Raw genomic sequence first — 17470 nt, forward strand, 5'->3', positions numbered from 1 at the left:
ACTGAATTTTAAAATATTTTTTGCTTATGCTAAGAGACTTGTAGATTTAACCAACACATGCTAGAAATATACTTGAACACCAATAAGCCATAAATATGGGTATTTATTCTTACATATTCTCTATTCTACATCATCCATCATCCATTTTCATTTTAAAATAAAGATAAATAGAAATTGTGTACATAGCATGTGAAATAATGAACGTTGTGTGATCATAATGTACATTAATGAGTGTATGAGAATAATTTTCCTAAAACTATTTAAGGTTTAAGGGCAAATTTTTAGATGCCATGAAAAAATTTAAAGAAATTAATAGCACAAGCAACACTGTTAGGTTTTTTTTTTTTTTTTTCCTCTCTCATGCTCTTACTTTCTTCTATGGGACAAACCACTCTAATCTCTAAATGATAGTATGGAATATAGGCTTATTTAAGTGTGAAATTGAGTTTGTCAAGAGTCTTATAGCTTAATTGATGTCTTCAAGTATTTCCAATAGAAAAGGCCAACATCAAATTCCACTCTCCCATTATAAATATTGAATTATTAAAGGGGGAAAAAAGAGGGTGGCACTACAAAAATACAGGCTATTCCAGTGCTTCAAAAACGCCATTATAGCTCCTAAAAGCACTAGCAATAGATACATGATTTAAAGTGCCACTATAGACCATATATGTTGCAGCGCTTTCAAAAGCGCCAGTACAAGTGACCTAGAGCGGGGTTTTTTAGTATAGACTGGCTTTTTATAGTGTGGAAATGAGTATTAAACTTGACACTACATTTGAGGGTTTATAAAAGAATTATATGGAATGAAATGCGTAAATTGTAAAAGAAAGACATGGAACTTAATGATAAATTTTATATTTTTCCAATAATTCCTTGGAGTTTATAAAAATAAAATAGAAAGAAAAAATATTTGATTTTACTATCACTTGCTTTAGGTTTTGTTCCCCTCAAAATAAAGACAAAATCAATATTTTACCTTAATTTCATATAGAAATGGATATTTCTTTTTACTTTTGAGAAGAATTATTAAGGGTGAGTAGAATGGAATGACAATTCATTTCTAACTATTTCATTCCTTTCCTTCTACTAAACTCTCAAACATGAAATTGTATGGAATGTTCAATAAAAATCTCTTTCAATATGTTCTATTATTTTCTCGTCTCCAATACAATATAGGAAAACATTTATTTATTATGGATCATAGACAAAAAAAATTGGGTAATAATTAGTTTGCACATACTTAAAATGCAATACTAAGAGAAGAAATAAACTCCAAGATAGTAGAATAATCCAAGAAACCCCAACACCTAGACCAATCAAATAAAGTCTTTCTTTGATTGGAAAGTTGTGCTAATGAAGTTCCTTATTAGTTTCTATTGTATTTGGTCTATGTTTGTTTTTTAATATATTTTGCTAATAAAGTTTTAAATTTTTTTTCACATCGTTTGTAGTCATATTTGATTTTCTTTAGTTGTGAACAGTTTTTGAATTAAAAGTTTCTAGCATGTGTTGGATAGAATTTATGATAGATGTAATGTTTAATGAAAGTCACAAATAGGTTCTTGCATTGATGTTCAATATTTTCAAAACATATTGGATCATCATCCCTAAGCCATCCATTTTGCTTGCTTTTTGATTCATTATGATTATTCTTCTTCTTCTACTTCTTCCTTTTTGTTGTTGTTGTTGTTGTTGTTGTTGTTGTTGAAATAAATGATATCTTTTATAATTGCTTTATCTCCTGAGTATAAGTAGTTCATGGATTTATGTAAAGTATTCTTCCCATTATTTCAGATGAGTGGAAAAGGGAGGAAAGTGCATACTAATTGCAAGCCTCCATTAACCATAGAAAATTTATATTGATTCTTTTTATTTCCTTCTAAATGAATTATTTTTTAGGTATGAATTCTCTTATTTTGCAGATAATATTTTCAAGTGGAGATTAGGAGTTGTACACTAGATATTTGTGTAACAAACCCAAATACCCAGTTTTTTTTTTTCACGTTCTTTCTCTCCTCCTCACGCCCTCAACCTCCACAAATCGGTAAGCTCTCTCTCTCATTGTCATTTTTTGTTTCTTCTCCATTCCCTAATTCTATTGTCTCTCATTTTGTGTAGTTCTAGGGTTCCTAATTTCATAATGAAAATTGTGATTGATTTTTTTTTTTCCAAGTTTGAATGTTCATCTATAACAAAAGCTTTTCTTTTCAGTTCTGAAAGTTTAATTGGATCAATACTTTCGTTGTTCCTCTTTGCTGTTCTCTCTCAAAGGTAATTTTAGAGATTTTGATTTTTTTTTTTTTTTTTAATTTTTAATTTTGAATGATCTATACTTTCATGTTAAGAAAGCATGAACTAGCCCTGTGATTAAAAGCTTTTTCTTTTCTTTTCTTTTCTTTTTTTGCTTTTTTTGTTCCTAGTTTTAACTTTGATATTGTGAGTTTTTGGGTTTGAAGCCATGGGCACAGTAAGCTATTCGTTCACTCTGCTAGCTAGGTTCCCAGAATCCAGATTGGTTGTAATGAGTGAGTCCTGATACATACCCTAAATGGTACACCTGTAGCTTTGGGCTGGGCCTGGGGTATGTCAATGATATACCATATTCATAATGAGGAAAATTGAATGTGTGCATTGTGTTTTACATGATATTATGTTCAAGATAAAACTTAAATAAAATGAGTTCTGCTCGTTCTTTTGTTGCTATCATGAGCTGGTAATCGTTTGAATATTGTAAAGAGTCCATATAATGTTATAGATGGTCAGACCAAGAAAAAAAAAACGATGAGAAAAGGATGAAAACTTCACTGATCTCATTAGACCCTTGACCCTCATGTCCATTGACTACTGGATAGAGTTTGCATTTTTTTGATTCATGCAACCTAACCAACAAGTGAAGAAAATAAAGCATCTGTTCAAGATCTCTGGTAATGCTAAAATGCAAAATCAAGACAGTTGCTGCCTTTTCCAATAATTCTGTGGCATTGCCTTCACAGGAACAAAAAGAACTGAAAGATTTATGCTTTTCATACCCTTTTAATCTTCATCTTCATCTTCATATGAGTTGCTTTGATTCCAACTTCGAGTACAAATCAAAGCTCCCATAATATCATGCCCTGAGGACATAAGAGTCCAATCAATCTGCCTTGCTGTTGTATGATATGCATCATACGAAGTGACAATTGAAATGGGGATTGCCAATAGGTCACCAGCCACCTTAGAGAGGATTGGATATTTTGAGCTCGAGGCTCTCCACCAACTAATAATGTCAAAATCCTCAATCCATGGTAAAATGCAGAGGAAACAATGAAAATTGTTGTGAAAGTTTAATGAAATGAAATAATGCTGACGTAGGGTTGCAAATATAAATCTTTTAAACCTTGGTAAGAGGTTATTTAACCTCGTTTAGGAGGAGGGAATGGAATGGAATGGAAAGGAATAAAAAGAATAATTTTAGAATATTCTTCCCTTCCCCTTGTTTGGGAGTTTTAATGGAGGGAATGGAAAGCTCATTCCCTTGTTTGGGAATTTAAGTAGAAGGGAATGGAATGAGTAGGAGGGAACACTCATTCTTCTCTATTCCCTTAAAACCTCAAATTTTCATTCCCCCCGAAATTAGGAGGAATGGGAGGGAATGGAATTAGATTTAATGATTTTTTTTACAAAAACTCCCAAAATACCCCTGTATATTCAATTATTTATTTTAAAATAAGGGTCTAATAGTAATATTGTTATAAAATGAATCCATTACATTCCCTCCATGTTGCTTCCAAACAAAATTACTTACATTCCATTCATTTCCATTCCTTCATTTTAAAACATCTAATCAAGGTTACTTAATTCCATTCCATTCCATTCTTTTCCATTCCTTTCTCTTGCTTAAATACATTCCATTCCATTCCATTCCTTTCCATTCTCTTATGATCATTCCATTCCATTCCATTCCCTTCCCTTATGAACTCCCAAACGGAGCCTTAAAGGGTCTCTTGACCCTCGAAATAAGATAGAGCACTTGTTTTGAGGGCCACGAAGGCCTTCAAAATTTCATTTTCGACGGTATAAGTTTCGAAGGATATCAAGAGTCAATTGCACTCCTAAAATAATTTTTCTGTTTTTTAATACCTTTTTCAAAGGTTTTGACCCTTGAAAAAAGTCAGATTTGTTGTAGTGCACATAGATTTTATTGTTTTGGTTTATAATTTATAACTTGATATTGATTTTACTCATATATATATATATATATATATATATATATATATTGTTTTGCCATTTCTTTTCACTTTTTTCCCTAACTTAAATAGCGTAATTTGTAGGCAGCAGCTCCCCCACCAGGTAGCACAGTTCCAGATTTAGCAATGGAAGATATCTCAGTTCAACAAGTATATTTCAATTCCTCTTGTCCTCTCATTTCCTCTTTTATTGGGATTTTACTCTTATATTTGTTTTTGTTTTGCCATTTCTTTTCACTTTTTTTTCCCATGTAATTTATAGGCAGCTGCTCCCCTACCAAGTAGCACAGTTCCAGATTTACCAATAGAAGAAATCTCAGTTCAACAGGTATATTTCATATTCTCTTTTGCTAAGTTTAGCACATGTTTTTGTTAAGTGTATGAAAGTGTGAGGACTTGCTTTGAGCATATGATTTCATTGAGTTTTTGGGGTCTAATGGAAAGAAAAGAAAATAGAAAAAAATATATATATTAGAGCCTTGCTTTGCTTGGCGTTGAGCTCTTTGGTAATAACACTGGTCTTTAATATATATATCTGCTCAACTTTTAAGAACAAACTGTAAAAAGAAATCAAAATCATATTATATTCTCACAATTTAGTAAATCTTCAAGGCATATTTTTTTTTTCATGAATAACCATGTACACAAAAGTCAAACCACACAACCAAGAACAAAATTTGGCACATCAACTTACAGATATATGGATCACAAAGATTTGAAATTATTCTAAAAGCAAACCGAAGAAAGAAAAGCTTTACATTAGCGTACATAACTGCAACATATTTTGAAGGCTAAATCTTATGATAGTTTACTATTATTATTATTATTATTATTATTATTATTATTATTATTTTGTTGTAATTTACCACCCTTTATTCTTACTTAAATAAATTGTTTTGTGTAGGGTGAATCCGAAATTAATCCGGTCCCTCATGATGGTGATAGCACCCAACCACAGGTATCATAACCTCTAAACTTGATAATTATCTTATTTAATTGGCTTTTTCACTTTTTCATGTGTGTGTCGTATAAATTCACTGTTAAATATAATAATCAAGTTATTTTTATATAGTTCTTTTTTTCCAACTTCATTGTTATTTGTAGGATAATGCCCCACCGGCTACATCCAGGCCACTATTGTTTGGCAATGATAGGTATTCTCACGAAATCATTTTGTTCTTCTTTTTTCTTTAATACCTATTTTCCATTCAAGTGCAATTAGTAATATCATAGAGAAACCATGCAATCATATGAATGATATATTTTTTTTTTTTTTTTATAAATCTCATTTATGTTATTATGAATAGGTCGCAATTCTTGATCAAGGTCCAACTGTTTGCAATTTCATTTATTGGAGGGATGGTAGCTGGATATTGTCTACAAATTGGAGGTATGTTTTAAAAATATATATATATATATATAGACACACATATAAGCTAGTGCCATATCATCAATATTCTAAAAAATCAATATTTTATCTTGAATTTGCTAGCTATCAGCCTCAATAAATATATACATAAATGTTGAGTCATTGACGAGCTCAATTAAAAATATGTAGCCTTCCAAGGACTTTCACATGTGGACTTGGGACTTTAGGCCAAACCATGTTAAAATTATTGTCATGCTTTTGTTCATCACTCAATTACTCAACAACTTTAACAATATATAACCCCAGAAAACTCAATCTTGTGGTTGTTTGCTTTAATATTAAACTTTTTGGCTTGCATTTCCTATTTAACTAATAGAAATGAAGTGTGTGTGTATATATTAGGAATATGGGTTTAATATTTGCCATTTTTATTCTAGGAGGTGTTCTTGGCATGAAGGAATCACTCAAACTTTTTGGTGTCTACCGAAAAATGGAATTTACAAAAACCACGAACTATTGTTCGTTTTATGACAATAAACTCAATAGTTTCGTTGCATGCCTCTACTTGGCTACTACTGTATCAATACTGCCTTCATTTGTATGTTCGAAGTTATTTGGTAGAAGGGTAGTAGTCTGTATTGGCTTTGGACTCGTGTTGCTGGGATCCATTCTCTTGACAATAAAGAACCTTCCTACCCTATTCATTGGCCGGATCATCTGTGGTTTTGGAGTAGGATGCATTCTACAGGTATTAATTCTTACTTCAGAAGTAAATAATGTTTCTGTATGATTATAAGAAAATGATATTTTCATGAAGGTTGACAATGTGATGCGTTGTGATTTATAACTAGAATAGAAATATCAAGCACATGAATGTTTTGTTAATCTACATTAATGTTTATAATCATTATGTTTCGTGCTAGTACATCATGTTTTAGAAAAGCTATATGAGTTTCTAATACTAGCATCTATATATATATATATATATATATATATATATATTTTTTTGAATGTAAATAGTTCTCTAGCATCTTTAAATACTCTTCATCTATCTATAAGCACCCTAGAAAATACTATTTTCCTTACTGAAAATTTTTGCTTCTTTTTCTCATGTTTGATGTATGTAAACTATTACATTCTATTGTAGGCTCTTCCCATCTATATTTCAGAATCTACTCCAGCTGAGTATGCAGACTTCTTAGGTTCTAAATTTGACCATGGTTTTAATTTTGGGGGATTTGTGGTGGCATCAACCATAAGTTTTTTAGTGGCTATGAACAAGTCGGGGTGGAGGTGGTCTTTTGGACTTTCAAGAGTCTTAGCTCTTGCATCCTTGATGCTATCTGCTACTACTCCTGAAAGCCCACATTATTTTTTGGAGATGAAAGACATTGAAAGAGCTAAAAATGCTTTTAAAAAGACTAGAGGTAGACTAATAGTTGCTGAGTTTGACAATTTGGTAGCAAAGAGTGAGAAAGTTTATAGTTCTTTGTTTCATCCCTTTAGACTCCAATATATGCCATATCTATTCATTGCATGTGTACGAGAGGTGTTCATGCAAATGACGGGAATGTTTGCCATAAACTTCTTCACTCCTATATTTTTAACTTCTATCGGTGTGTCTGCCTCTACTTCTTTTATTTCATCAATGGGAGTTGGGTGCACGTACTTCATTATGGCAATTTTGGGTGGTATGCTAGTAGATCGATACAAACGAAGGGTAATGCTGCGTTCTTCTTCATTAGTGATGATCTTCACATTGTTTATAATATTTGGTCTACTTTGACTGAGTAATTATGATGTGATGTACTTTGAGTTGGATGTTGCTGTTGCTATTTCTATGGCCATGTTTTTCTATGTGTGTGGATACGCAGTGATCAGTGGACCACGAGGATGGTTTAGCGTTCCTTTACCCCAGAGAGCTAAAGGTATGGTATCCGCTTTGACAATGACAGTTTCCATGTCGTTCATGAGCTTAATGGCCTACATATCAACACCTGTTGTATGCGTCTGCAAGGAATACATTGTTCTCATTTTCGGCTTGTATGCTGTAGTGATGGAAACCTTCATTTGTCTTTTAGTTCCAGAAACGAGAGACATAAGTGAAGAAGAAATGAATGTGAAAGCATGGGGACAACATCGAATTTGGAAGAAGTGCATCCGATGAAGCCTTGCATGTATGTATTTCTGTCTCTTCTGTGTAAATAGTTTGGTTCTAATATTATAAGACTCTCTTTTATGATTATCAAAAAGACTCTTTTATAGAAACAGTATTGCTATTTTTTTTTTTTTTTTGAGAGTATTACTATGTTCTTAATTCACAACTTTGGTAATTTGGATGAGCATATGTATTAATATGATAGTCAATTTATTTCTTCATGCAAGTCCGATGAGGTCTCAAATTTGTACGGTAAGTATTTTCCATAAACGTTTGGTAAATTAGTGAGAGTCCCTTTGAATTCGGTCAAATGTGTAAGGAAATTAAATTAACGTGGATTAATTGCATGTTTCCTCTCTTTCTTACTCTTCCCACTACATTAAATTTTGTTTTAATTGATAAGTTACACACGCATTAGGTAGGTCTTGAACTCATGAACTTGTGGAGTTCAAGCATGTTGCAATCTAGTTAATACACATTAAAACTTGTGTTCAATAATTTGAAAATTTTAAGCAAAGATATATGATAAGTCAAACCTCTTTGTTTTATGTGATGTCTGTGGAAGGAAAGAAGTAGAAGAATTTTTCAGGACATAAGATTGTCCACTCCTATTGGAAACTTACTGATAATTCTCTTTGCTTTTAAATTCTAATGGCTAAAATCGTGTTGTTAATATGCTTCTCTCATAGCCGTTTTGGATTGTTATTGCTGGTCCTTATTCTTTTTTGAATTTTATACCTTGAAAGCATTGGCCTAAGACCCAGTCTATTATTCTGGAAATTAATGTAATGTACCTGATAAATACCTGATCTAGTCAGCTGTAGTAAGTGTCTTGAATTTGTCAAGAATTAATAGCATAATGCTGCTTGATTAACCCTCTTATGTTACCTGTTCGGTCTAATATACACTATAATTTAAGCACTCCAGTACCAATTGCCAGAATATGTCCATTCTACTTGGGCTGGTTGTGACATCATTGATCCCTTATACTTGGTACAGATTGTGTGAGGTAAGAAAGTTCTTGCCTTGATACCAAAAGACTGGCATTATGTGCTGTTTGCTGCTGTCTATACTACCAAAACAATCTATTTACTCTGGTTTCCTCTTCTACTTTTTTTTATGTATTTAATTCAAATTCATTCTTGCATTTTTCTGTTCTGAGGGGTAATACAAATCATTGTCAATTTTTTTATGCGTTTCTCTCTCAGATACCAAAGGTAAATACAGGTCAAGATAAACATCTAGGATTTGATGATTTTGAATTCTGTATGAAATAGCTACTTTTGAAGAAATTTATTTTCTTGTTCCTATTCTTCATAGTTATTAAAACAAAGTATCTTTCTATGGAGGAGTTAGGTATGCTTTCATAAGAAAGATTAAATGAAAAAATTTAGGACCGAAATCTAGAGTTTAAATGATACAAAAGTCCCAGAATGAAGAAAAGGAGATACTTTCTTGATGATGTTGACCACTCATAAAGAGGTCTAAGAAATAGAGACAACAATTTGATCGCTAAAAGCCCCCTGCCACTAGAGCGTCTTGTTCTTGCCTAAAGGGAACAACATGCCAAATCTTGCTCTATGATGCTGCCAAAGCATTTCCTACATGCCAACAACTGTACTACCTATGCTAATGAGTTAGTCATTCTTACTTGATTTAATTTATGCTACTTGGGGTTCAATGGCTTTTTGCATACATGATGGCAGACTGGCAGTCCTCTAAATAATTGGAATCTCTCAAAGAAATCCCTTTTTCCTTGTCTCCTGAAAGTGGTTGATAAAATGAAGACAAAATACATCTTGTTGAATTGAAAATCAAATCTTTCTTTTTTTAATAGAATACTACATCAGCCCAGTCGATTCTCATGCAGCCTCTGGGTGGGCTTTATTTCTATAGGCCAACAGTTATTCAGCTTCTATTAGCCACTATATCTCTTATGAAGTTTTTATTGATTGGCACTCATTTTTAAATTGACACTTAAGTTTTACTTCTCATGCTGTAAGGATAGTTTATGAGAAGCAAAATATAAAAATCTGTTTCTTAAATATTAGAAAGAGGGGACCTTTCTTTCTTCAATAATCCTAGTAAATTATAGCACTCGTTGGTTGAGTATTCTGTAAACTGCCATGAAAGTAGTTTCTAGGGCTGGACATTACCAATAGTGATTTTGTGAAACAAGCTTAATCTTGTTTTTATTTTGTTAATTAACTTGGCTTGTCAGCAAGCAACAGAGTTACAATTTCCTTTTCTGTTTATTTGTCAGAAATAGTTATAGATTCAAGTGCACGGTTATGGAACTAGAGGCAGAGGAATCCTTGATTCAGGCAGAGAGTTCTGATGGGCCAAACTTAAACAGTTCAGATTTTGTAGCTCATGTAAGGAAACTACTGTTTCGCTGAATGTTGGTGGGAATTAGAGATGGAAGATTTTTCTTGGGCACCTTCCACTGCATGTACAAGCAAGGAAACATCATTCTCCAAGATGCTGTGGAGTACCGTAGCACCCGACGCTCCTCTACTTCTCCAATGGAACAGCGGTGCCTTGGTCTTATTCTCATTCCTTCCTCCTGTCGTTCGTCTTGTCATGTGGGTTGTTCTATTGAAGAGCAATTGTCTCTGCTAAAATTATAGAAATCAAAAACATTATGAATTTCAGAACTTTTCTGCTTGAATCAATCTGATAAAAAATGTGACATTCTTCTTGTTTATGATTATTGGAGATTTGATTTAAGTTAATAGGAAATATTATTTACGATGAAATTTTTGCTTGAAGTGATGTGATGAATCAGACAATATGACTTATTATCTTCCAGGTGTTCTCTGTCTGCACCCACACAAGTGTTTGTTTCCTTGTTTATTTTGCTTTTCCATAGGTGGTTGGTGATATGAGTATTTAGAATATTTTGTACTACGGTTTAATTATGAACTTTATACTTGAAGCAAAGTTGCTTCTACAATTGAGGTTTTGAATTAGACCTTTTACACAGTTTGTGTTGAAATTTGATTTATGTTCACCATTAAGAGCTATTGTTGGTTTTGATTTTTGTCTCCTATTTGGAACTATTTTGATTTTTAAAGAAAATAGATCATTTTAATTGAAAAGGCTTGATATACTGATAACAAGAAATTGATATAAGCTTTTGGTTTTGTTATTTGCATGTTAGTTTCCTTTCTGACACTTACATGCTCATTTTTATGTATGAAAACCCACTTGATGAAATGAGTTTAATAGTCAGTTTTAACTTTTAAGTACCTTTTTCCGAGATATTTAAATAGGTATTGTACAAATCCGATAGGTTTGATTGAAATCTAAAATAAGATGATAATTCTGGATCTTCCAAACTATCATAGAATGTTTGAAGGTGATAGAGTAGGCACTTAACATGGTCCGCTCATGGATGTAAAGCCAAGAACAAATTATGGCAGATGGATTCATTGAGAACTCAATGATGAGTACTACTGTGACGTTTAATTATTTCAATATCTTAGATTTGAGGACAGAGAAATTCTATAAGCCATTTATGAAGCCTTGTTTTTCTATAGGGACAACTCGTGTTTGAATCTTCCCATCTCCATTTATTTTATTTTTAAATAAATGTCTATTGGTGTTAATCATAAAAATATTTAATGTAACTTATAATCATTTAAATAGTTTATATTGATGTGTGATTTAGTAAACGACTATACAAGACATACTTTAGACATTCCAAATCCAATCCACAAAAAATAGAATCATAATCATGTTTTTTTAGGTGTTTTAATTTCCACCATTCCTTTTATTAATATAAATAAAAGGCTAAGCTATAAACGATTCAAATTTTAATAGATATTAGATACCACATGGTCTACACTTAGATGTACTATATAAGAATCGCCTATTTGATAATATCTATGCTTATTTTTATAAATTTGAAAATACTAAGGACTTTATAGAAACCCTTTTTTTTTCTTTTTTTGTTTTGGTATAAAAAAGTAGCACTACTTGCCAAAAAGTTTTATCCGTTTATATTCATAACTCTTCTTCTTGAATGAACACTCACTAAGAATATGCTTCATTAAAACCGGATTGCTTCATCAAAACTTTGCAAAGTAAATCCTTATCGGATAAAAAGTATAATTAGCACATATTCTTCAAAAAATGTACTCTCCCTAATGAGTACGTGGGGTCTTAATTTTCTGTGATGCAAAGATTCTTAAGTCGCATGCCAATTCTACCATTTCTTAAATGTTGCATCAATAATGACTTAGTAAATAGATATGCTAAATTGTCAATTGATTCTATCTTGTTGACATAAATATTATCTCTTAAGGAGCTTGTGTGCATAAAAGTATTTGGAGAAATATGTTTGGTTTTGTTTACATTTTATATAGCTCCCTCTTATATGAGCGATACAAGAAACATTGTCTTTGTATACTATTGTTGAGCTATCTTTGATTAAGGATAATCCACAATTTTATCAAACATGTTGAATTACCAATCTAAACCAAATGCGCTTACGACTTGCTTCATGAATTGCCATAATTTTTGAGTGATTGAGGAAGTAGCTGATATTAATTTGTTTGCTTGACATCTATATGAAATAGCAATGTTGTCACAAGTGAAAAATTATCGTGTTTGTGATTGACCATTGTGTGAATTAGAAAGATAACTTGCATCAACACATCCAACTATGGATTTGGTTCATGTGGATAAAATAATTTCATCCTAATCATAATACATGCTTGACCCTATTCCAACATCTTCGAGTTGATACAAAACTGTATGTTGCTAGCAGGTTGAATTAAAAAACTGTCAAATTTTGTGTCATTTTCAAGATACATTAGAGCACCAATTGCATTGAGGTATGATACTTCAAGACCAAGAGTTCCTTAAGTATTGTATCTTATATTCTCTTTTAAATTTTGTACAAAACTTATATAGACTCCTTAGATATTGTATCTGAATTCTCTAATTACATTCTACCATATGACTATGGTCATATAATTGAACTTAATTGTCATTGGGAAAATAACACCTTTTTTACTACAACTACATATGATTGAATCTAACTAAAAACTAGAGGTACATTATGACACAACAAACAACTCACCATAAGTAAAAATAAAATTAAAAATTGTAATCAAACATACAACAAATTGGGAGAAAATGGGCAATTACCCTTTTTTCGGAAATTAAACATACGTTTGCCCTCTTTCTGAAACTAAATAGGGAACTGCCCTTGTTTTGTAACTCGACAATAGAGAATTCGAGTTTTAATGAATAACTCGATATTTGTATAGTCGAGTTAGTCTGACACTTCGAATTTTTCCCAATAAAAAAATGTTTGTGTAGACGGTCATAACTCGGGAAAATGGAAATCGAGTTATTTTCAGAGGTTTGAATCAATAGGACCCTAACGTCTCACAACGCTATTCAGTCACTCGCTCTCCCTGTACACTCTCTTTCCCTCGCTCTCTGCCATCACTCTCTCTCCACACTCTGTCTCTCTCGCTCTGCGATCAGGCTTCCCCACTCTTCCTCGAGTCTCCATCAGTCGTCGTTGGTTCCCGCCGCCGCTGATTACAGGTACAGTCCTCTCCCTCTGAAATATTTCTGATGTTGGTTAATGTTAGGTTGCGTTTTGTGTGGGATTTTGATTATTTTATTGAAACTTAAGGAAGTAGTAAATTTACTAATGAAGATGAGAATTTCGTTGATTTTCTCATTAATGAGTTTAAATGTGCTTGGGGTTTTGATGAGGGGTTTTGGCAAATCGAGTGGTGTTATAACTTATATTTTCATAAATAGTAAATTAATAATTATCCTAAGCTAAGCTTTAAGAAGTGATTTAAATAGTTCTGAAATAATTTTTTTTATGGCAAGTTCTTATTTATTTAAGAAGTGATGTTGAAAATCTTGTGGTCAAAATATAATTTCTTACTGAATCTATGCTTTTATTTTATATTAAATGTGGTTTACTTGTTAGAAAATTGCTAACAATGTATTTGCTGCCATGTCAGATATGCAGGCACTAGATAGAGTGCGGCCTGGACCCGATGTGGATACCCAGTTGTTCCAGCAGCCGAATCATCGGTCAAGTCCGCTTTGGAGGTGCGCCGCTGACGAGGTATGTAGTAGTATTATTAATACATGTTTGTTTTATAATTACCTCGTGTTTAATCTCCTAACACAATACTCGTCCGTGTGCAGGAGGCGCCTGGCATGATAAAGGTTCGACGCCGTAAATGTGTATTGCCACAGGGTGGGTTAGATCCACGTATCATGCAACACATAGATGCAGCAGGGTTGACTGGTTTATTCAAGGTTCCTGATATGGAGGTCGACCACGCCTTGATCACGGCGTTGGTTGAGCGGTGGCGTCCGGAGATGCACACGTTCCACTTACCCCATGGAGAAATGGGTATCACCTTGTAAGATATGGAGGTGATGCTGGGGCTTCCGGTGGATGGGTTGCCTGTCACTGGGAAGACAGACTACATATGGAATGAGCTGTGCGAACAGTTGTTGGGCCATAAACCTCCACCCCTGATACCAAACTCAAACAAGTCTATCCTTGCTGGGGCAAGGATAAGATACACCTGGCTTGATGCACAGTTTGCCGATCCCTTAGTTGCGGACGCTGCTGACGAAGTCGTGCAGCAACATGCCTGCTACCACCTACTTGTACGGATGGGGGCCCTCTTGTTCATGGATAGGTATGCGGACCTGGTCTCACTGCTGCCTCTGCAGTTGCTCAACCCAGTCAGCAATGCGAGACGGTATAGCTGGGGTAGTGCAGCATTGGCCTGGCTGTATAGGCAACTTTGTGGTGCATCGAAGAAGGATGCGATGCAGATTGGAGGAACACTCTTGTTGGTGCAGCTATGGGCCTATTCAAGGTTCCCACAATTATGCCCTGTTGTGAGGCCGCCTCTACCGCCAGTGCACTCAGGGCCCCTTGCCATTAGGTACATTCATTGAGTTCTCGTTATTTGTCTCTTTCATATAATTAAAAATATGCCAAACTAACAAACGAAAGAAACTTATCAATGCTTAGTATATGGATGTGAAATATAAAAGCAAAGTTTGTTAAATGTAAGGTTCAGTAATGAGCATTTGTCGACACCTCATGTTTGGTAGGTGGAGCTGGCCAAAATGCACCGCAGAGCATGCCACACACGTCCTTGCTGCGTACCGCACGTCACTGGCTACAGTACGGGCCGAGCAGGTATTCGGTTAATTTAGTTTGAATTCTTATGACCATGTTTCCCTCAATTCTTATGACTACGGGCCGAGCACGTTTCCCTCAAATGCACCGCACATGCTTTTATTTTCGTTTCCCTCAATTTTTATTTTATTTTGAATTCTTGGATTGTTGTAGGAATGAGTTGATTTCATAATACCATCTAATCATTTTGTTTGATACTTGGATTTCCATCCCATCATTTAACTCAATTGGAATGTCCATCGTGAAGTACTTCACATTAGAACTTCCATTTGTAGCACCTGCATGAATACTTGCTCGTCCTTACATAAAGTAAAACAAAAGAAAAAAATTCTTGAATGTTAAATCAAAGGGTTTTTTCCAAATTGGGTTGGATTGAAGGGTTTTTTCCAATGCAACCCAACTCACATGACTCAGGTTAAGTTGGGTTAAATCAATGGGTTATATATAAATTTAGTCATATATATATAAAGTAGAATTTGGCTATATTCTTCATTATGTACGGAAACGTTTGTGATTTACACCGAAAAAAAAAAAAAAAAACACAGAATAAATTGTCCCTTTTCCAAGATGTTTGAAGCATGTGCAACATGCGCAAAAGATTGAGCATGAAGTCTTGGTTTAGTGCAAGACAGTGAGTTCAAACTTGTGTTGCAACCAAAAAACAAAAACTCCACCAATTGTTACAAATGTCATTAAGCTGATGCAATGAAGAGAAGACGCACATATTGGATTATGTAATTGGTTATAATTCTTTTAGAGAGAGTTTGAATCTTTGATAGTTGTTATACTTCAATATTAAAGCTTTAAAATAGAAATTTTTTTTAGAACTGTTGAAGCTTATTAATATTTCACACCTTCTGGATTCGCTATAGTTTTGGTGGTTGACTTAGATATTACCACAATTATATTCCAGATTTTCGTTGAATTAAATTTGTTGAGTTAGAGCTTCTCTTCACTGTTGTAATGTAGTTGGCTGTTAAATCTCATAAAATGATAAAATTCTTTAAATTTAGAACGTTGGGAAAGCTGGAAATGTTAAACTACGAAAATTTTATCTAATTATTGTGTAATCATGACATGAGAGCAAAAATATAATCCCAATTTGCATTTTTGGCCTAAGTACAGAAACCTGAAAGAATGATGACATTATTGATCATTGGCCCGTAAAACACATGATCACTTCTCTGGCTTTCATTGAAATTTGAAATTAAGCAAACTGAAGGATAGAGTTACTCTGCCTTGAATGTCATAGAGTGACCATAGACCAACCGCGCATATGATTCAATAATACGAATAATTCTTTTATATGAGTTGTTTGAGTCACGATATAATATGCACGTATCTGTGTATCTTAGTTGTAATAGTGTCCTACTTTATATAGATACATTACATAAAGACTCGTCCAAACCAGACTAACCACTCACTCACTGAAAATCCATATGGCTCACCCAACACTCTCACAACGATATTTGGTTTGCTTAAAAATAGGGTAAAGGCCTAAAAGCCTGATCAGCCTTTCAAATGTTTCATTCAAGTTATTGGTTTGTTGTAGCATTGCTTGGAAGCTCCCTAATATTGCAATTGTGATGATCGGAAGCCATTGATGTAAAACTTGGAAGCATAGTTTTCTTCATGTAATTTTACATTGACGTTGAGAAAATGTAACTACATTTTCTACCTGCAAAGACTCCCTGAAAAGTTTGTACGGAAACAAGGGGATAAAACTCTCTATTGTTGCTACACTCACTGCTCGTAATACTAGCATTTGGCAAGTGAGGTTGGAAAAGGCTAACACAGCTCGGCACTGTTCGGCGAAGTCATGTTCGCAGTTCTGCATGTGCTGCTCAACAACTCGACACTATTGAACCCTGTCCAGTCATATCATCCATGCTCACGTGAATAAACAGATATGCAACATTTTGCAATGCACTATTTTCAAGGATGCAGAGGACCCTTCAAAAGTGTAAGCAAATATTTGGGGGTAAGCTGTCCATCATTGCTACACTTGATTGATGTAGTTCTGCATGTGACACTCAACATCTCGAAACTATTGAACCCTGACCACACGTACCCATCCCCACTCACGTGAATACACATATGTGCAACCCTTTGCAATGCACCGTTTTCGAAGAGGCAGAGCATCCCTGAATTGGCTATGCATCAATTTTGGGTGTGAGCTGTCCACCATTGGTACACAGATGTTGTTCGTAGTGCTACATGTGCTGCTTAATAGCTTCGCACTGTTCAACCCTGTCCAGTCAATACACAGATATGCCTTCTTTTGCAATGCACCGTTTTCAAGGATGCAGAGCATGGCTGAAAAGTTCATGATACATTGAACACAGCTCAGTATTGTCTCAACAAGTCATGTCAGATGAAGCACAGGAATTATGAATAGTTTTGAACAAGACATACCAAACTGGTCAGAGAAAAGTCTTAAAACCACATCCATCAGAAATAAACCATAGTAGTGATCAAAGTCCCTAATTAAATATAATCATAAACAT

At 33.9% G+C, this 17470-nt stretch overlaps 3 protein-coding genes and 1 long non-coding RNA gene across 4 annotated transcripts; all 4 read left to right on the forward strand.

Annotated features, from left to right (window-relative positions):
* Window positions 1–4311: 4311 nt before the first annotated feature.
* LOC115989157 lies at window positions 4312–5188 on the forward strand. Its single transcript, XR_004091825.1, has 3 exons — window positions 4312–4379; window positions 4492–4557; window positions 5134–5188. It is a non-coding gene; the product is annotated as an uncharacterized LOC115989157 (long non-coding RNA).
* A 159-nt stretch (window positions 5189–5347) lies between these two features.
* Window positions 5348–7557, forward strand: LOC115992250 (sugar transport protein 1-like). The gene is made up of 4 exons (XM_031116348.1): window positions 5348–5383; window positions 5537–5619; window positions 6036–6346; window positions 6746–7557. Exons 2-4 carry the CDS (start codon window positions 5589–5591, stop codon window positions 7382–7384), a joined length of 981 nt encoding a protein of 326 aa, XP_030972208.1. The 5' UTR covers window positions 5348–5383; window positions 5537–5588; the 3' UTR covers window positions 7385–7557.
* Window positions 7403–7765, forward strand: LOC115990740 (sugar transport protein 1-like). Its single transcript, XM_031114535.1, has one exon. The coding sequence runs from the start codon at window positions 7403–7405 to the stop codon at window positions 7763–7765; it is 363 nt and encodes a 120-aa protein (XP_030970395.1).
* A 2375-nt stretch (window positions 7766–10140) lies between these two features.
* Window positions 10141–10467, forward strand: LOC115992652. The gene has a single exon (XM_031116872.1). The coding sequence runs from the start codon at window positions 10156–10158 to the stop codon at window positions 10384–10386; it is 231 nt and encodes a 76-aa protein (XP_030972732.1). The 5' UTR covers window positions 10141–10155; the 3' UTR covers window positions 10387–10467.
* Window positions 10468–17470: the final 7003 nt, after the last annotated feature.

This window comes from Quercus lobata, chromosome 5 (genome assembly GCF_001633185.2).
Source record: "Quercus lobata isolate SW786 chromosome 5, ValleyOak3.0 Primary Assembly, whole genome shotgun sequence".
NCBI lineage: Eukaryota > Viridiplantae > Streptophyta > Magnoliopsida > Fagales > Fagaceae > Quercus > Quercus lobata.